The sequence below is a fragment of the Sminthopsis crassicaudata genome, chromosome 4, assembly GCF_048593235.1.
Source record: "Sminthopsis crassicaudata isolate SCR6 chromosome 4, ASM4859323v1, whole genome shotgun sequence".
Lineage (NCBI taxonomy): Eukaryota > Metazoa > Chordata > Mammalia > Dasyuromorphia > Dasyuridae > Sminthopsis > Sminthopsis crassicaudata.
In genome coordinates this window covers 104,507,356-104,527,040 of record NC_133620.1, presented here as the reverse complement: position 1 = coordinate 104,527,040, position 19,685 = coordinate 104,507,356, and the positions used below count along the sequence as shown (strand labels likewise).

Below are 19,685 nucleotides of genomic sequence, written 5' to 3'. Positions count from 1 at the left end.
GATGGGGTAGAGGATGACTGAACTGCAGCTTCTACTCACTCTTAGCATCCTTCAGGTAACCCTGACTACATTTCAACTACTTACAGTTGCAGATCCTGTATCCCTACCATGTGCTTCCTGTTTTAATAAGTTAGCCACAATGATGCTTTTAAAAACTATTTTAATTTCTTGTCTATTGAATGTCTGGACTGCATGTAGTATCATACAAAAAAGGGGAAGATTCAGGTCAGTCCAATGGGCTTACATTTTTTTTTCAACTTGATAAAGTTAAAAGCAAACATCTTTATCAATTTCAGAGTGAAAATCCTGAGCCCATTTCATCTTTATATCTGGCTACATAAGGAATGTTGTACCAGCCTCTGTCTTTATAGTTATTGGTAAAAATAATGTTGAATATAAGAAGTTATTTCCCAAGGTCTTGGCCATAAATGTCGAGTGTTGACCTAGATCCAAGACATACGCCATTGGTGGTGGCTTGTCACAGGGTTGCTACTAAATGTGTCTTGTAGCTTTGCTATCTGCATCTTTCCTATGCTCCTGGTAGTTAGCAATTATTCATTATAGTGTCTTCATTTTCCCAAAGCTCTCACCAACTGATAGCATTAGTTGGTCTTCAACTTGCAGGCCCCTTTTGGTTGTTTTTGTTCAGAAGTTCATTTTACTTTTTCTCTTCTGTCATTCTCCATGACTCCTGGCCAAAATGGCTTGCCATATTTGAAAGAGCCACAATTTCAGAAATGTGGGTGGAGTAGATGGTTTCATGAATTGCTATCATCAAAAGATTCAATGAGGGTCAGCTCTCTGGTCACAAGCTTCACAATACTTTGGCTCTCAGTTGACAGGCACACCGTGGTTGCCAAGATCCACTCCTCAAAACCCTTCCATCTTGGTAGGATATACTTTTTGGCATGGCCTTCAAAAACCCAACATCACCCAGGAGTGTATCAGCTGAGATAACTTCCAGTTCTCATTCACTGACTTAACAATACAGCTGACTATATTTATGTCACAGAGATATAAATGGAATAGCTAGCAGCTACAGTAAATACTACAGAGGAATTTGCCGTTCAGTGCCATATCAAGAGGAATTATAGCATATGCAGGGGCATGATCTAGTTATAGAGCCCTGTGGGCTAATTTTCAGGGCCTCTACCCATAAAAGAACACTCTGCATCTGCTTGGTTTCCATCATTTCCAAAATCTTCCTAAAAACCAACAACAGCCTGGGAAAGCTAGATCAAATAGAAAAATGAAGAGAAACTGTCTGTCTATAGATATTCAGAAACAAGAGACATAGTTCTTGGCTTTTAGGGAATATGAAAGTAGACTCATTCATGAACTTAATAATAGTCATGAAAGCTGGTGGTCAGTGGGACCAGAAGGCTGGTTTTGTTGGAAAATTTCTTGCATCTCACTAAGATCAGGGCTCGACCTGATAAGTGTAAGCAACAAGTGGTAAGGGCAATGCATATATCCAGTATAAGGGGGACCCATGACCTCAAGCCAGGAAGGAGGAAGGCAATGTGCTAATCTCAGGCCCCAGAGCATAGCTTCTGTTCACTCAGCCTGGGAGGAAGGCTAAAATTTATGTCCTGATAAGGAGGACAACCTCATTAACTTAATTATGAAACCACCAAACATAATGTAAACACTCCCCTTCACATTCCTCTTTCAGCTCAACAATGTGAGCATATGCTATTCTTTGTTCTCAGCTAAAACCTTTTTGTATTTATGTCAGAATGTGTTGAGTAGGATTATATAGTTCTTATTGTTACACAAATTCCAAGGAGTAGAGTAATCCTAAATACACCTCTGATCAGCAAAACCAAGGGCTCCCCAGAGATTCTGAATCCCATTCATGAATCTCATGAGGTTTTGCACCTCTTTTCTAATATGATCAACCAAATATGGGTATTGTCAGATGTGCCAAGGTCAGTCCCTCACTCTTTATGGTAAGTACACATACTAGCAGGAATGAAATCCAGAGATATGTATTTCTAGAGAACTTTTATCCTAATGATAGCCATTCTGTTTGAGTTTCTGGGGAATCAGTAGCATCACTACTTACTTGCCTTAAGAATCTGGACAAGAACTTCATTTCTTTAATAGCTCTAGCATTCCACATGATAAGAGAATTTCCAAATCATTTTTTTTCAGAGATTTATTTTTAATGTCAAACAGGTGTTTACAGAAGTTGGGTAAAGTGTCTCAAGCCAGAATGAGTGATAGAGATTAGAGAAAGAAGAGAGGAGTAACAGTTATTGGTAATTTCCTGCTTTAGACTACTGAGGCCACCATGACAAAGAATCAGACTCTAAGATCACAATGAAATCTCAAAAATAATTTAATCCAAACTCAAAAAAAAAAGTCTCTCTCCTTATACAATATTTCCAGTAAGTGGTATCCAACTTCCATTTGAAAGTTTCCTGAGGGGAGAAACCACTATTTCCTGAGATCATCCAATCAATAAACACTTATAAAGAGCCTACTCTGTGCCAGGTACTGTGCTAAGAGTTGGGAATCCAAATAGAAAAAAATAGTGTCTGCCCTCAAGGAGCCTTTTCCTCTTTGGAACAGTTCTTTTTGTTAGGAAATTTTCCTCTACATTGAACTTAATTTTTTTTTTTCTGCAATTGACTCCAAGTTTTTCCTAGTTCTGTCATTTAGTGCCAAGCTAGACAAGTCTAATCCTTCTTTCCCATCACTAAATATTTCAAATATATTCCAAGCACATATTCCCAATTCTTTCAACTGATCTTCATTTGAAATAGACTCCATTCATTCTGATCACTTCATGTTACATTCTAACTTGACATATCTTTAAAAAAATGTAATGACCAGATGTAAACACAATTCTCCAAATGTACTTTAAATGGGACTGAGTTTTAGGAGGACTATTTGCTATTGCTTTTCCTTTTCTGAATATCTAAAAAAATCTAGCATTAGCTTGTTGGAGATTTTTGATTGCCAATAAAGTTTGTGGTCCTCTTAAACCCTCACATCCTGTCAATCTAACACAAATAATAGAGAGGTAGGATATTTTCTCAAAAATGTATCAGGGATAGATGATGTGAAAGGGGTATATATGTGCAGACCAGTAGAAAGTTTGTATAGGAAGTATTAGGAGATAGTTGTAGTCAGAATTAATCAGAGGGATTATGCTAGTGTTTTCTTCTTCTTCTTCTTCTTCTTCTCCTTCTTCTTCTTCTTCTTCTTCTTCTTCTTCTTCTTCTTCTTCTTCTTCTTCTTCTTTTTCTTCTTCTTCTTCTTCTTCTTTTTCTTCTTCTTCTTCTTCTTTTTCTTCTTCTTTCTCCTCCTCCTCGTCCTCCTCATCCTCCTCGTCCTCCTCCTCCTCTTCCTCTTCCTCCTCCTCCTCCTTCTTATTCTTCTTTGACATTTTTATGTTTTGTCTTTTATTACTTTTTTTTCCCCTTTACTAATTGTTTTATTTTTTTTTCTGGTTATACATGTGCATTAACTTTTTAATACATATTTCTTTATGAATGTTGTTGAAGAGAAAAATCAGAAAAAAAGGGAAAAACCATGGGAGAGAGAAAAAAACAGAATAAAAGAAATGAACATAGCATGTACTTGATGAGGGAACCCCAAAACTCTGAAAAATCTTTAAAGGAGAAAACCTCCTCGGACTCTGCCTCAGGCACACCTAAGCACAGACAGTTTCATCTTTGTTATCTGGCTCAGTCCTGAAACCCATTGAATTCAATTCAAATTCTAACCCTGGCTGAAATCCAGCCCAGAGCCAACCTGGGACTCCACCTACAAGTCCCCTTCAGCTTGTAGCCAAAGCCTCCTATTATAAAAGAGCCAAGCTGGAGTCCTCTCTTTGCAGAGGTTCCAAACATGGCAGCTATGCCACACTTGGCACTCCAAAAGATCTCTGCCCACTGGAACCCTGGTTCCAATGTCTCTTATCTCTACCTTCAACTTTACTAACTAGACTTTACTTTCAAACCCCATAATAAACATCTTTTATTAATCTAGATTTTGGGGTCTGTAAATTCTTTTACAGGGGACTCTGTGCTGCTACTAGTCCTCATTTAACTCTGTATCCTTGCACCGAATCCAAAGGGGTTGCAGGAGAGGTCTATTTGACTCCTTGTACCCTGAACCTGCCACTAGACCACAATTAAACCTAATTTCATTTAGGTATCCCAATTCTAAACCTCATCATGCTCATTTACATTCAATCTCCATAATTCTCTTTCTGGATGCAGAGGTGTTTTCTACCCAAAGTTTTTTGAAATTGCCTTAGATAATTGAACCACTGAAAAGAACTAAGTCTGTCTTTTTCCCCCCCCTTAGGCAAATTGGGGTTAATTGACTTGCCCAGGATCACACAGCTAGGAAGTCAGATTTGACTCATGTCCTCCTGACTCCTGGTGCTCTATCGACTACACTAACTAGCTGCCCCAGAACCAAGTCTTTCATAGTTGATCATCACACAATCTTACTGTTACTACGTATAATGTATTCCTGGTTCTGCTTGTTTTGCTCAGCATCAGTTCATATAATTTTTTTTAGACCTTTCTAAAAGCTTGTTCATCATTTTTAAAAATAGAACAATAATATTCCATTACAGTTATATACCATAACTTACTCAGCCATTTCCCAACAGATAGTCATCCACTCATTTTCCAATTCTTTGCCACCACAAAAAAGCTGCTACATTTTCACACATGTGAGTCCTTTTCCCTCCTTTATGATTTCCTTGGGATATAGACCCAGTAATGGCACTTCCGGGTCAAAGGAGATGCATAGTTTATAACCTTTTGAGCATAGTTCCAAATTGCTCTCCAGAATGGTTGGATCATTCCACAACTCTACAACAATGCATTAGTGCTCCAGTTTTTCCACATCCCCTTCAAAATTTATCATTACCTTTTTCTGTCATCTTAGCCAATCTGAGATACCACCTCAGAACTGTTTTAATTTGACGTAGTTCTTTATATGAAATGAGGCCTTTATCAGAAACACTGTCTGTAAAATTTTTTTCTCAGTTTTGTACTTTCCTTTTAATCTTGTTTCTATTGGGTTTGTTTGCACATTTTAAAAATTTAATCAAAGGTGTCCTTGTTGTATTTCATAATGTTCTCTAGTTCTTCTTTGATCATAAATTTCTCCCTTCTCCAAAGATCTAATAGGTAAAATTTCCCTGTTTTTTTTTCTTCTAAAGGGATGGAGAACAGATTATAAATATCTATTTTATATTTTTCCAAGTTGACTTAGGATATCAATTCTAGTTCCTGGAAATGGCCTTAGCAATGTCACCAACAGTCAAATATTTCCTAGGTCCTGGATCTTTTATTTTTATTTAGACCTCTGAACAGTTGGCCACTGTTCTCTGGGCCCTTCTCATCTGGCAACAATGACTGGGTAACATTATGAAAGGTCAACATGGCTAAGCCAGCTCTGGGTCTGACCCTGGGTAACAGCCTTGTTAATGCTTCAACCGTGAATGGGACTACAAAAGACATCAAGTCAGTCTATACTCCTATGCTTTGGTATGAGTTATGTTATCAGGCAGAGACTGAAAAAGTCAAAACTTTTAATCCTAAATTAACCTTAAGTCACACTTCCAAGGAACATACTCATATGGAAGTGACATAGAAGTGCATAGATGATTCATTTATTCATTAACCAAGTAATTATGGCATTATGGGAATACAAAGATGAATAAAATAGTCTCTGAACTTAATTTTGGTGTCTCTGGAGCAATTAGAAGAATAATCCAGATAGACCATCGTTATCAATAGCAAAACAGCTAGGTAAAAATAGGAATGTAGATGTTTATGGATTGCTTATCTATAGACATGCTTAGTCTCTGTTCTTCTAAGTGAGATAAGAATCCATTGGTATAATAGGAGGGTGATCCACTGGGACAGATTGACTCCTGGAAGGATGGTTCCTTTTGGTGTTGCTCTTACTTTAGCTACTTTTTTCTTCCTTTGTTTCTTTCTTCCTTCCTTCATTTCTTAACATTATGTTTTATTGTATCCTTATTTATTTTGTTAAATATTTTACAATTGCATTTTAATCAAGTATTTCTAACATTTTTTAAGAATCTGTTATGTAGACCAGGATGGGGATGTTCTTTTTTTGGGGGAGAGGGGGAATATTCTTAATAAAGTTGTATTCTGGAAGATTTTTTTCTTTACTGTTAGGAAAATGCTTTTGGTAGTAAATTTCACCTTCTTTTGAAGTATCAGCCCTCTCCTGCTCTCTTTCTCCTCACATCTTCTTGTCTGGCTGTTCTCATTAAAATCTTTTCTTTTCTTCCTTTTTTTTATTTTTTTTAAGAACTTGTAGACTCCTTTAAAGCCGATTGTATTATATTGTATATAAGGAATGTTTCCTTAGGAATTGAATTAGGACCCTTAGCTTCATAATATTCAATTAGTTGCTTTCCCCACTTATTTCCACATGTCTGGTTCTTGTTTTTTGTTCCTTAGCGAGCCAAGAAGACATGCAGTCTAATATATTTAAGAGCCCAGTGATCTGCCTCTGAGTTACCAACAAACCTTGCTTCTTTATTACTCTAACTATGCATTCTACATACTTCCCTTGGGGTAGGGGAGGCTCTTTTCTTAGTACAGGGGTTCTCAAACTATATGAGTGTGAATTTTTGTTTTTACTATAGTCTGACCCTCCCACAGTCTGAGGGACAGTGAACTGGAACCCTATTTAAAAAGTTTGAGGACCACTGTGTATTTGTCCCATTTCAGCTGGAAAAAAAAAAAGAGTGACTAGTTTAGCCTTTACCTAAGTTTCCTGCTTGTCTATTTTTATACTCACCTTATTTCCGGATCACAGGGACTTCTCCACTGAGCTTATGATGGTATCAGTTGAACTGCTGAGTATATACATCCAGAGCCTGTCATCTAGAACCCCATGTCAGTTCTCTACATTGGGCACTAAAATGTAATGTCCAGGCTAGCTTCCTGGAGGATCTCTGGACGAGCCTTGGTCTTAGGTGGAAAAGTGATGAAGGCAAAAGAACTACCAGGAGGCTGTCAAAGATGGAGTCTGGGATCGAGCACACACTCTTGTCTCCAGTCCTCTCAGCCCTTAAATACCTTAGTATGATTATATCACTACAGTACACTGAGCATGTGCCAACTGTAGAAACATTACATCACCATATCACAGTAAATATATGCCAAATACAGTGATTACCTCATTACATCACACTAAGTATTATGTAAACTAAAGAACCGTTATCTCATCAGTCACACCAAGTAAACACCCTGCTGTAAGTCTCTTTGCTTCAAGCATATCTTTTCCAGAGTTCCCCAAAATCTGAGGTCCTCTACACCATAGACCTATTAGTGTCACACACAATCAGTAGGAACATTTCCCAGTAAAATACCTTCCCCATGTAGTTCTTTACTTCTTAACTGATACATTAAGAATTTTAAGTAAATAGAAGTTTTCATGCAAAACACAATCTATATAGATTCACCAAATTTTCTATAGAAATAATTTTTATTTGTTAGTTCACATAAAGTACTTCTTAAAAATAAGAAACTACAATTTTTGAAATACAAATAAAGGAGCATCAAAATATTCTCTCTCCCAAATTCTTCCTTAATAACATTTCCCTTAATAATTTTATTACATTATTTTTTGACATCATAGGGAAACCCAAGGCAGATACTGAACTAATGTTAACCTGAGGAAAAAAAAAGCAAAATGCTATCTTTATAATTGAAAAAAATTGTTTTAAGCAGCTTTCAAATAAAAAAAAGAAAGTCTTTCTTCTAAGTGGGCAAAGTCAAATATGCCTAGAAACAAGGTTTAATCATTTTTCTTTAATTGAAACCATGTCTCAAGTTCAGTGTTCAAATAATAGTCAGCATGCTGATAACAAAAACAAACAGAATGGTCAGGCTGAAAAAAGGTAGTCAGAATTTGGTTAGGCCAACTTAAAAAAAAAACCAAACCAAACCTTGCTTTGTTCCACCTGAAAATTCATGTTTTGATAAAAGTTGCATCTCTGTAAAATCAATTCTAAGATGTTGTTGTCTGATGTCTCACAAGCAGGTTGTTTTTTTTTCAAATCCAGATTAAAGCTTCATTTCCAGATCACTTTCCAGTTTCACAGCATTCAATGGCAACTGAAATAACAGATTTTCCATTTAGTTGGTAGAAAAGATGGTAATTATACTGCAAAACTTTGAATGCAGACAACTGTGGCACTCTATACATAAGTGAATAGTATTATATAAATATTTAAATATGATGATTATGATGTTTACATTCTAAGTTACCTGGCCTTTAAAAAGAAAGTTTGAAATTTTGGCATCACAACAGCTTTCAAGTTTATCTCTCTCTCTCTCTCTCTTTTTTATTAAGATGTTCAATTGTTTGTACAAATTGTAGATACATCTTTATTTATAGAGCAAACACATATAAAAGTGGTAAAGGAATCACATACTGGTTGGACATTTTAAATGCCATTAAAATTCTGGACATAATAAAATGTAATAATCTTTCTTTATACAATAAAAAATTTTGTAAAGATAACAAAATATAATCTTTACTAATATCTTAGACTGGTAGTTGCATTATTTTAAAGCAAAGTAATTATTAATATTACCTTTTGTCACCAGTGAGATGAAAATAATATTTGCATTATCTACTCAAGAGCTATGAGGAAAGCATTTTGTAAGTCATGAAATAACATTATAAATATGAATATTATTAATAACTACATATTATAAACTTACTGGTTCTATACAAAATATTAAACAAGCAAGGTGATATTCAGGCACATAAGCAGATAATTATTAAAAGCTATACATTTGAAAGCCAGAAGTAAGTCATCATTACATGTAGGTTTTTAAAGCATGTTTAATTCATAAAGGGAAATATTGCAAGTTGCAACCATTAATATACCTAGTTCAGAACATGTTTATTATCAATACCGATTGATAAAAACATTCAGAATTAATTAGATACCTGCTATTAGTCTTCTGGTTAACTTGCAAAGCTGTAAGTATCAGTATTGTAAGATGTTTGTGTCTCTAAATGGATAGCTACTTCTTTACAATTTTCATTAGTATAGTAATTGCTAAATAGAAGAAGAAAAAATACAAGAGGGAAAAAATTCATTAAAAAGTTTTAGTTTGGGAAGAAGGCTAAAGTTAATAAACAATTTAAAAAATTTGGCTACATTCTTGTTTTAAAATTTTTAAAGTGGCAACTAAAAATCACAATCAGAAAATCTTAAAAGTGCTTGCCCAGCTGATTTTATTAAAGTTATTTCCCCCTAGCTTATGTAAAATGCACTTGAAAAGAACTTGCCAGAGTAAAATCATTAAAATATATAATATACGAAGGCCTAAAGAACTTACAAGACCAAGTTCTGATTTTCAAAGCAAAGGATTTTTACTATATTATCACTACCATTTTAACCTATTCCTAAAGGCCATAAAATGAATGTAACAGTGCAGGTGGTATTGCATGACAATTTTGCACAAATTGACCTTCCTTTCTTTTCTTCCTTTCCTTTCTTTCTTCTCCTTTTTAAAAAAACTATCTTTTAACATTAGAGGCTTTGCAATTTATTTATCTCTAACAAATCTACCTAATTAAAAAAAAAAAACTATTTCTTTTAAAAGTTGGTTATAGAATAGATTTTTACAAATTGAACTATTTTAATTACCTTATAAAATTGGGGATAAAGTTTTACAATAAAAAAGCTGAAAATAAGCCTCAAATTCTCTCTTCTCTCTGTGTGTGTCTGTGTGTCTGTCTCTCTTTTGTTGAGGCAACTGGGGTTAAGTGACTTGCCCAGGGTCACACAGCCAGGAAGTGTTAAGTGTCTGAGACCACATTTGAACTCAGGTCCTCCAGACTTCAGGGACTGTATCCATTGAGCCACCTAGCTGCCCCCAAATTCTCATTTAAAAAAGAAAAAAAAAACATTTCCTACATTATGATATGTATGTGTTTGTATGTATGTATATGTGTATATTTCCTTTAAATATCTAGGTTTAAATATACTTGTCCTGTACTATATAGAGATCCTGACAGTTTGGAAAGACTGAATGTGACCCCGATTCCTTCAACATAAATAAGGAAAATTGGAAGAGGTAATGGAGGGGGGGAGGTAAGTGGAAGAAGGTAAATGGTAATGAGTCTAGTTTGGACATGTTGAGTTTGAGATTTCTCTGAAATATCCAGTTTGGAGTGAGTGTGTGTATGTGTGAGAGAAAGAGACAGAGAGATAGACAGATAGAGAGACAAAAAGAGAGAGAGACAGACAGACAGATAGACATAGAGACAGAGACACAGAGAGAGACACATGGAGACAGAGACACACACACAGAGACAGACAGAAATAGAGAGACAGAGAAAGACAGATAGACAGAAAGAGTCAGAGAGAGAAATAGAGAGAGAGACAGAGAGTGAGACAGAGAGACAGAGAGGGAGAGACACAGAGAAAGGGAGAGACAGAGAGAGATACAGATAGACAGAGACAAAGAGACAGAGAATGAGAGACAGTGAGAGACATACAGAGACAGGAACACACACACACACACACACACAGAGAGAGAGAGAGAGAGAGAGAGAGAGAGAGAGAGAGAGAGAGAGAGAGAGACAGAGAGACAGAGAGAGAGACAGAGAGAGAGACAGAGAGAGAAAGTCAGAGAGGGAGACAGGGAGACAGAGAGGGAGGGAGAGAGAGAGAGAGAGAGAAAGAGAGAGAAAGAGAGAGAGAGAGAGAGAGAGAAAGAGAGAGAGAGAGACAGATAGACATAGAGACAGAGACACAGAGAGAGACACACATGGAGACAGAGACACACACACAGAGACAGACAGAAATAGAGAGAGACAGAGAAAGACAAACGGACAGACAGAAAAAGTCGGAGAGAAATCGAGAGAGACAGAGAGAGAGAGAGAGAGAGAGAGAGAGAGAGAGAGAGAGAGAGAGAGAGAGAGAGAGAGAGAGAGAGAGGAAGAGAAAAAGAGAGAGAGAGAAAGAGAAAAAGAGAGAGAGAGAAAGAGAAACAGAAAGAGAGAGAGAGAGAGAGAGAGAGAGAGGGGGAGAAAGAGACACACACACAGAGAAAGGGAGAGACAGAGACAAAGAGAGACAGAGAGAAATGCAGAGATAGACAGAGACAGAGAAAGAGACAGAGAATGAGAGACAGTGAGAGACATACAGAGGCAGGAACACACACACACAGAGGGAGAGACAGAGAGAGAGAAAGTCAGAGAGGGAGACAGAGAGACAGAGAGAGGGGAGAGAGACACACACACAGAGACACATAGAGGGAGAGAGAGACAGAGAGAGAGAGAGAGAGAGAGAGAGAGAGAGAGAGAGAGAGAGAGAGAGAGAGAGAGAGAGAGAGAGAGAGACAGAGACAGACAGAGACAGAGACAGAGACAGAGAGAAAAAGACAGACAGAGAGAGAGAGAGAGAGAGAGACAGAGAGAGAGACAGAGACAGAGACAGACAGACAGACAGACAGAGAGAGACAGAGAGACAGAGAGAGAGAAAGAGAGAGAAAGAGACAGAGAGACAGAGAGAGGGGGGAGAGACACACACACAGAGACACATAGAGGGAGAGAGACAGAGAGAGAGAGAGAGAGAGAGAGAGAGAGAGAGAGAGAGAGAGAGAGAGAGAGAGAGAGAGAGATTGGGAAAAAAGGAAGGAAGGAGGGAAAGAGGAAGGGAGGGAAACAGCCACAGTTGGGGGGAGGGGAACATCATGGGTAATAAGGTCATATCTAAGAAGACTAAGAACTGATGATCACCCAAAGGATCATTCAAAACAAGGTGGATATTATAATGGATGTTACTATAAAAACATTGATTTAGACAACGCTAAGTCTGAACAATAATAGTACAAAAAAGAAAAGAAGTAAAAAGAAACCAAGCTTGTTTAACTTCAAAACTTTAAATGGATTTGAATAGCAAATGGGAAAAATCACAAAACAGATAAATTAGGTCAGATTAGAGTAAGAAAAATATAAAGAATAACATCAATGGCTGTGCAATATGGCTAATATGGGAAACTTAAATGAAGGTGAAAATGAGATTTTATGCATCAGTTAATGAGCACAAAGTGAGTTAATATAATATACTAATCAAAATATCACAACCAAAGATGATTCAAAGGGTTTTCTCAGAAGAGCAAAAGGAAACTGACAAATTAGTTTTATCCTGTTTCCAAAAAGTAGCAAAAACAACCTATGCGTGGCTTGGTGATCATGTATTGCACATTTATTTTTAAAAAGATAATGTACGAAAAGACTTACAGACTATCCAGAAGGTTTAAAGTTATATCATGATTATGTGCTTCAAGTGGAATCCAACACTAGGCATGGCTAACACCAAACAACCTCACAGAAACATTTTTCATTATTCTTCCCTGTGCCTAGCTTTTCCTTGAGGTTATCAAGTATCAAAGTAAATGCTCATTAAATTTGGAAAGTCTTAGGAAGTTCTTCGCAGAATTTCTCTACTTCATCCTCAGTGAAAGATTTTTGGCAAAAACAAATTATAATTAATTTCATGATAATCTTTTTGCAAAACTGAGTAATATAAGATAATGTTTCCCACCAAATTATATTTCCTTTTGCTTTTGAATATGTGATAAAATTAATTCCATTAGTTCACTTATTTAAAGTCTTGTCACTAAAAATCTTGTCAATAAATCCTTCCATTTAACTGCAACTTCTTTTTTGTTTGTTTTTCTGGTTTCATTTCTCAAGATTGATATAGTTCCTTTCAGAGTGTGTCTCATTGCTGTTCACTGGACAAGGATCTAATATTTAGAGTACAAATGGTAGACTGATGTTTATAGTCAAGTTTATAGTTTGAAAACTATGATTCTTAGCACACTCTACGTCAATTCCTGAAGAAACATAAGGGGCTGCAGGGGACATTGTGTTTTTCTTTGTTTTATGGATTGCCATGGCCAAATAATTCATTGGCACCCTCCTTGCTCCCTTATGATGATACTCTCCAAATTAAGTGGGATAGACTTCAGAAAGCAGTATGTTGAAAAGAAAAAAAAGTAACTATGAAGAGGTTTGACTTCTCTGACTTAAAAAAAAAAAGATTAAAAAGTGACAATCATTAAAATACCTAGTACATTAAAAACACCAGTTGAACATAGAATACTAGAAGATGGGGTTGAAATCATGTCCAAGATTATTATATAAATATGTAGAAGACCAACACAGTCCCATCTCTGAGTAGAGTTCAGTCCTACGGAGTTGCTTGAGACATAAGGTAAAGTAACGTGTGCAGTCACCCAACTGGTGTCAGAGGTAGGCTCTGAACCTGGATACTTCTGTCTACCAGCCCAACATTTTATCTGCTATGTCTGTCCAGGATTACTTTTTGTTGAGGCCTGTAACTTTACTGATGTATCCTAAGAAGGAAACTTCTACCAAAACATACTAGCAATTGTTCTGGAACTTGAATTGTCAGAGAACATTACCTAAGATTTTAAAGAGGTTAAGTGATTAGTTCATAGTCACTCAATATAATTCAAAAGCAGATTTGAAGCCCTTTGTCTATGTACAAGAATTAATGTATAGTTTAATTATTAAACTGTATAATATACAATTATCAACACATACTTAATACTGTTAGAAAAATTGCACAATATAGAAAATATATTATTTGCATTTCATACCACACACACTAAGTCAGTAATTTCCAGTGGCTTCTATGACACTTAAGACTCATTTCAGGCACCTCTGCCACTTCAGCACTTCATAATATGGAGCTATCACCCTCTTCATGACTTGTGTCTACGTATATTGGCCCCTATTGCAGGCTGCTGGATATGCCAGAATGCTGGCCCTCTTCCCCTCTGCCTCTGAAAATCTACTCCTCCTTGTGCTTAAAGGTGCGGTCTCCCAGCTGTTCACAGCTGCGACACGACAGTGTCTAGCACATAGTAAGCAATTTGAAAAGTTTCTTGATTGACCTGCTTTTTATGTACTCTGCGTATATTTATGTTCATGACAAATAACTATTAGAAAAAGTTCAACAGATTGACACTTTAGAAAGATACTAGACTGCCATAAAAATGACAAATAGAAAAACTTTGCAGGAATATGAATAATCTCCTTAAAGTAAATGCAATGTGAGAGAAGGCTGAGTGCAATGTACATGAACTAGTTATAACTAAGGGGAAAATATATTTGTCATCTTTTAAGGAACTGAAAGCACAAAATGGCACTAAGGTTTGTAGGCATAATTTATTTCTGTTGTGATGCTAATTATGTATGATGTAATTTCATATCCTCTTCGAAAGTACAGAAAAAGTATATAAACAACCATGTGAAGAACAGTAAGCATCAGCTTGTTCATCTTTTAATTTAAAATTAATCAATCAATTAAATATTAAGCTAGGCACAGGGAATGAAATTCTAAAAAACTGAAATTCCCTGTCTTCAGAGAGATCATATCATAGTAAAAAACAGGACACAAATAGACATCTAAAATAAAAACAAAATAAATATAAGGCAGCTATGAGAGGGAGGACATCAGTAGCTAGGAGAGGATCAAAAAAGGTTTCATGTGGAAGGTAGTATTTGAACTAAGTTTTGAAGGAAGAGTCTCCACTCAAGTTCATATATGAACTCTACCTTCTAATTTCATAGTCACGACCCTAGTTTAAATTTTCTTCATTTCTATCTTGGACCACCACAACAGCTTTTTAATGGGTCCCCAGAGCTCTGACTCCTTCCCTCTGTTCTCCGCCCAGTAAAATGATGTTGTTTGTCTAGGTATGACATGTTGTTCTTTGCTAAATCAAACTCTTGTGGCTCTCTACTTCTTCAAGAATAAATACTCTTCTCTTTGTTATTTATAGTCCCTGACAGTCTGGGTATCACGTATTCTTTCCTTTCATATTCCTCTCTTTCAGTTCATCTGAACTGGCCTTCTGACTGTTCTTCACACAGAACATCACACTTCCTGGTGCTGTGACTTTGCACAGGCAACATGAGGGTGGATTCTACATTGAGATTATGAAGTTGGGTGATCTGGTGCATTGAGAAGTAATCCCCAAATCCAGAAGAGGTAGGATTTTGAGGGAAAAGACGAGTTCTATTTTGGACAAAACAAGTGTGATATGCCTATGAGTGACATCAATTTCAAAATAACCAAAAGGTATTAAATAATTCTATCACCTAATATCTTTATGTACTAAATTTTTTTCCTAAAAAATCTCCCATTTTCATATAAGAACCCAATGTTTCTATTTGTACTTTAGTCACCCATAAGCTAATTGTTTATATTAAACATTTCTTTTACTAATCTTAGCTTCTGAAAAGAAGCATGGGAAGTATTAAATATTTTGTAAGACAATATAATTGAACTCACCCTTCTTTATATTTTGATATTATTGCCAACGTGACACCAGCAAATAGAATAAGAAATACTGTACCCAAAGAAATGCCTAGGCAGAAAATAGGAACATTAAATACCAGGAAAAATGGAATAAACAGGTTTCTTAATTTTTATCTTATGATGTATTAGCAAATTTATCTTTAGCCATAGTTGAATTTTTTTATATGAACAGATATCAATTTATTAACAGTTTATATGAATATAGGTCCTATACAGGCTTCAGGATCAAACCTTGAAGGCCAAACATCTAAGTATCAAACATGTTTAATCAAATCGCTAAATTTATAAAATATAAAACTTTATAATATGTTATTTTGTCTCAACAGCACCATTCTAGTCAAATAATTAGACTGGGAACCAGTACCAATTTTTTTCTCCTCCCCACATAATACATATATGAATATATTTCATACTAACAGGTCTTCTATTTCTTCTAGCTAAAGGTTGCTTCAAGTAGACTATTACTATCAGTTAGACAGAATAATCTGAAAAGATTATATTACCATAAAACAAACTTTTTCCAACATCAAAAGCCAGAGCTTTTTTTTTTTTTTTTTGGAGTTTTTCTTTAGGTATATAAAGATCTGAATTGTAACTCTAAAGAATATCACATGTTTACATAATGGTTCAAAATGAAAAACTAATATTTAAGTAGAAAAAAGGAGTCTGGATTGATTCATAAAAGCGACTATTACTTTTCTAAAATTAGTTGTTAAAACTTACCACTGAGAACAAGGGGACCTTGGGAGCCTAGAAGGGAAGAATAATTCACTGGGGAAAAAACACAAAAATATCAGTTTAAGAGTTTAGTATAACCTCAAAATAGATTCTTACAATGTCATCATTAAACTAATATAAGAACTTTCAGAAAGATTTGACAAACCATCATTTTAGCATATGTAATCACATGATTTAAAAAATATTTAAAAATACCATGACAAGAAAACCAAGTGAAATGTGTCCAACTTGTTATTTGGGGAACATCAATGCTATGAAACAAATTACATATATAAAAAACTACATATTATGTAATAAGAATCATGGATCAGAGATTTCAAGCTGGAAGAGAACTCAAAATCAAGTCCAATCTCCTACAGAAGAAGAGACTGAGCCTCAGAAAAGTAGGGCTACTTGCTAAAAATTACACAAATAAGTCACAATGGTGGGATCTGAACTGTGTGCAAAGATAAATAACTTGGATAATTATCTGTAGATGTGAACAATAACATTTTTAAAATTGATTTTTTATTATAGCTTTTTATTGACAAAACATATGCATGGGTAATTTTTTTAACATTGACCTTTGCTAAAACTTCTGTTCCAACTTTTCCCCTCCTTCCCTCCACCCTCTCTCCTAGATGGCAGGTAGTCCCATACATGTTAAATATGTTAAAATATGTGTTCAATATAATATATGTATAGATATTTATACAGTTGTCTTGCTACACAAGAAAAATTGGATTTAGAAAGAAGATAAAAATAACCTGGGAAGAAAAACAAAAATGCAAGCAAACAATAACAGAAAGAGTGGAAATGCTATGTTGTGGCAACAATAACATTTTTAAAAGAAGAAATGAAATGGGGGAAAAGATTCAGTATAGACTCTGATTCTAAAATACAAAATTACTGATTTTGCATTCATTGCAAGCAGAGCCTTCTTGGGATAGAAAAGGTTTTCTGCCACTCTACCACTCCTTTATGTCCATTGAGAGATGATTCTTTTCAGTTAGTTAACAAGCACTTATTAACCACTTACTCTGTGCCAAAGATGCAAAGAAGGGCAAAAGACAGCCCTTGGCCACAAAGAGGGAGTTAACATGAGTGTCACCAAGTTCATCCAAGATTCACAAAGAACTGAGGGAAGGTCGGCTCAGAGCAGAAGGCACCAACGTCTATCTAACTAACACTAACAAAAGGAGATTTGAGCTGAGTACTGAGGAAAACCAGGGAAGCTATTAGGTACAGGTAGGAAGAGATACAATCCTCCAAATAAAAGATAGCAGTACAAAGACTCAGAGATGGTCTCCCTCAGAGATGGGAAATGGAGACTTGTGGGTAACAGGAAGCAGGCCTGTAGTGGTGAGGATTCAGTAATTGCTGAACTAAACCTTTATTAAGTGCTACATCTAAGCACTTTGAAATAGGTATATGTGAAATTTTAAAACTCCACAATTAAAGGAGATCTCCCAAAGTGCTATCTGAAATTTGATCAACTTACTTTCAAATATTTGGTGAACTGAACTTCTCCTTCTGTGAGTTTTACAGCAATAGAAAGGGCATCCCTGATACAGTCCAACATTAGAGGACAAAAGATGTAATATGACACGGCAGGAATAATTATATTATACATACGTGATTTACAGACTGCCAAAGGAGGGTCCCATCTATGATCTTCTTGACATTGGCTCTGAGGACTGCCTTCTAGCATATATCCTTCATCACACTTCAGAGTAAAGATAGCTCCAAAATCATATATTTTTTTAGTTGACACATTGTGGGCACCAATTATGAATTCTGGGAGGTGACAGTTTACTTCTGAAATCAAGGAAAGGAGATTGAGATTATGACCATCTTCTAACTTCTTTCAGAGAAATACAATACTCTTAAAGATTTTAAAACCTTGTTCATCTCAGTGAAAAGAAAATGAACAAGAACTGGTGATTTATAAATCCCAATCTCTGAAATCTCAAGGTGCTTCTAGATTCTGTGGTACAAATTACTTTCTTTTTAAAAATTTTATTAGAAATTCTCCTTCTTTACTGGTCCCTTAGGAAGCTGCTTAGATTTCACAGAAGCAGAAATTTTGGAGTTGGAAGCAATCTTGACAGCCATCTAGTACAATTTATACACCAGGGAGTTCTTACTATAATGCTGATTGTGCACTCAATTCAGTCTCTGAGCCTGAGATGCAATAAAGTATAGATTGATTCTCTGTTGCTTATGCTAATTTTTTCCTAACAATAAATACCAAGAAAATATGGGTTCTCTTCCAGTCAGCACCACATCAGTCACATGTGGAACAATAAATGTTACAGCAAATGGAGAAATTTTGAATGCTATGGCTAAGTTCACTTACCTTGGCAGTTTACCCTTCAAGGGATGTACATATAAATGATGGGGCTGATGCATGCATTGCCAGAGCTGGCTCAGTGTTTGGGAAGCTCCAAAAGAATGTAGGGGAGAGGATAGCTCTTAGGCTGCCTACCAAACTGAAGGTCTACCGAACCTTTGTCCTGACTTCATTGTTGTGTGCCTCTGAAACCTGGACAATATACCAGCACCGTGTCCCAAAACTGAATCTCTTCCATTTAAATTATCTGGGAAGATTCTGAAGATCACCTGGCAAGATGATGTCCTTGATCTTTACTAAGGTCCTTTCTTGAGCTAAACTGCTAAGCATTGAGGCTCTACTGCAGAGAGTGCAACTCCAATGGACTAACTACACAGTTCAAATGCCAAACGCACATTTGCTAAAAGACTATTTTATGGAGAACTCACACAAAGTCAAGTCTTCATACAGAGATCAGAAGAAGTGATACAAGGACACTTTTAAGGTTTTTCTGAGGAACTTTGGTCTTAATTGGGTGTCATGGTAGACACTGGCAAAGGATCTTCCAGCATGGTATAACTGTTTTATGAGTAAAGCAGAATTGGACTAATGCAAAAGAAATGTCAGATGTGGAAATTTAGAGAAATTTCCATATGGACTACTTGTGCCTAACTTCTTGTAAAGGATTCTGAACTCATATTGCACAGACACACTATTCTATTTTTGGATAGCTTTACTTAAAATGTTTATCTTTTTAAAATTTAATTTAATTTTTTCTTTTTTCTGAGGCTGGGGTTAAGTGACTTGCCCAGGGTCACACAGCCAGGAAGTGTTAAATGTCTGAGACCAGATTTGAACTCGGGTCCTCCTGAATTCAGGGCTGGTGCTCTATCCACTGTGCCATCTAGCTGCCCCAAAATGTTTATCTTAATATCAGGCTTAAATTTATCTCTTTGCAACTTGGTTTTGCAAAATTTCAGAGCTTAATGAATAGATCCAATCCCTTCACTAAATAAGTCTTTCAAGTATTTGATGACAGCTATCATATTCTCACTCTTTCCCCACAATCTTCTCTCCTCAAAACCAGAAAAATCCATTTCCTTCAAATAATTCTAGTATAACATGAATTCAAGGCCCTTCACTATCTTCGATGGCCTCTTCTGAATACTTTTTATTTATTATTAGTGTCCTTCTAAAACCATGGTCTCCAAAACTGAACACAATACTCCAGAG

The 19,685-nt window shown here is 35.9% G+C and overlaps 1 protein-coding gene across 5 annotated transcripts in view; it reads right to left on the bottom strand.

The window, feature by feature from the left end:
- Window positions 1-7,679: 7,679 nt before the first annotated feature.
- CR2 (complement C3d receptor 2) overlaps window positions 7,680-19,685 on the bottom strand; it is a 49,687-nt gene continuing 37,681 nt past the window's right edge. For 4 of the 5 annotated variants that reach the window (XM_074309038.1, XM_074309041.1, XM_074309040.1 and 1 more), the window contains 5 exons: window positions 17,756-17,938; window positions 16,127-16,174; window positions 15,377-15,452; window positions 8,980-9,091; window positions 7,680-8,135 (listed from right to left, as the gene is read on the bottom strand). In XM_074309038.1, coding sequence (XP_074165139.1) covers window positions 8,998-9,091; window positions 15,377-15,452; window positions 16,127-16,174; window positions 17,756-17,938 — 401 coding nt within the window. In that variant the 3' untranslated portion in view covers window positions 7,680-8,135; window positions 8,980-8,997. Of the gene's footprint in view, window positions 8,136-8,979; window positions 9,092-15,376; window positions 15,453-16,126; window positions 16,175-17,755; window positions 17,939-19,685 lie in introns of those variants that run through there. The other variant, XM_074309042.1, reaches the window with a different exon arrangement.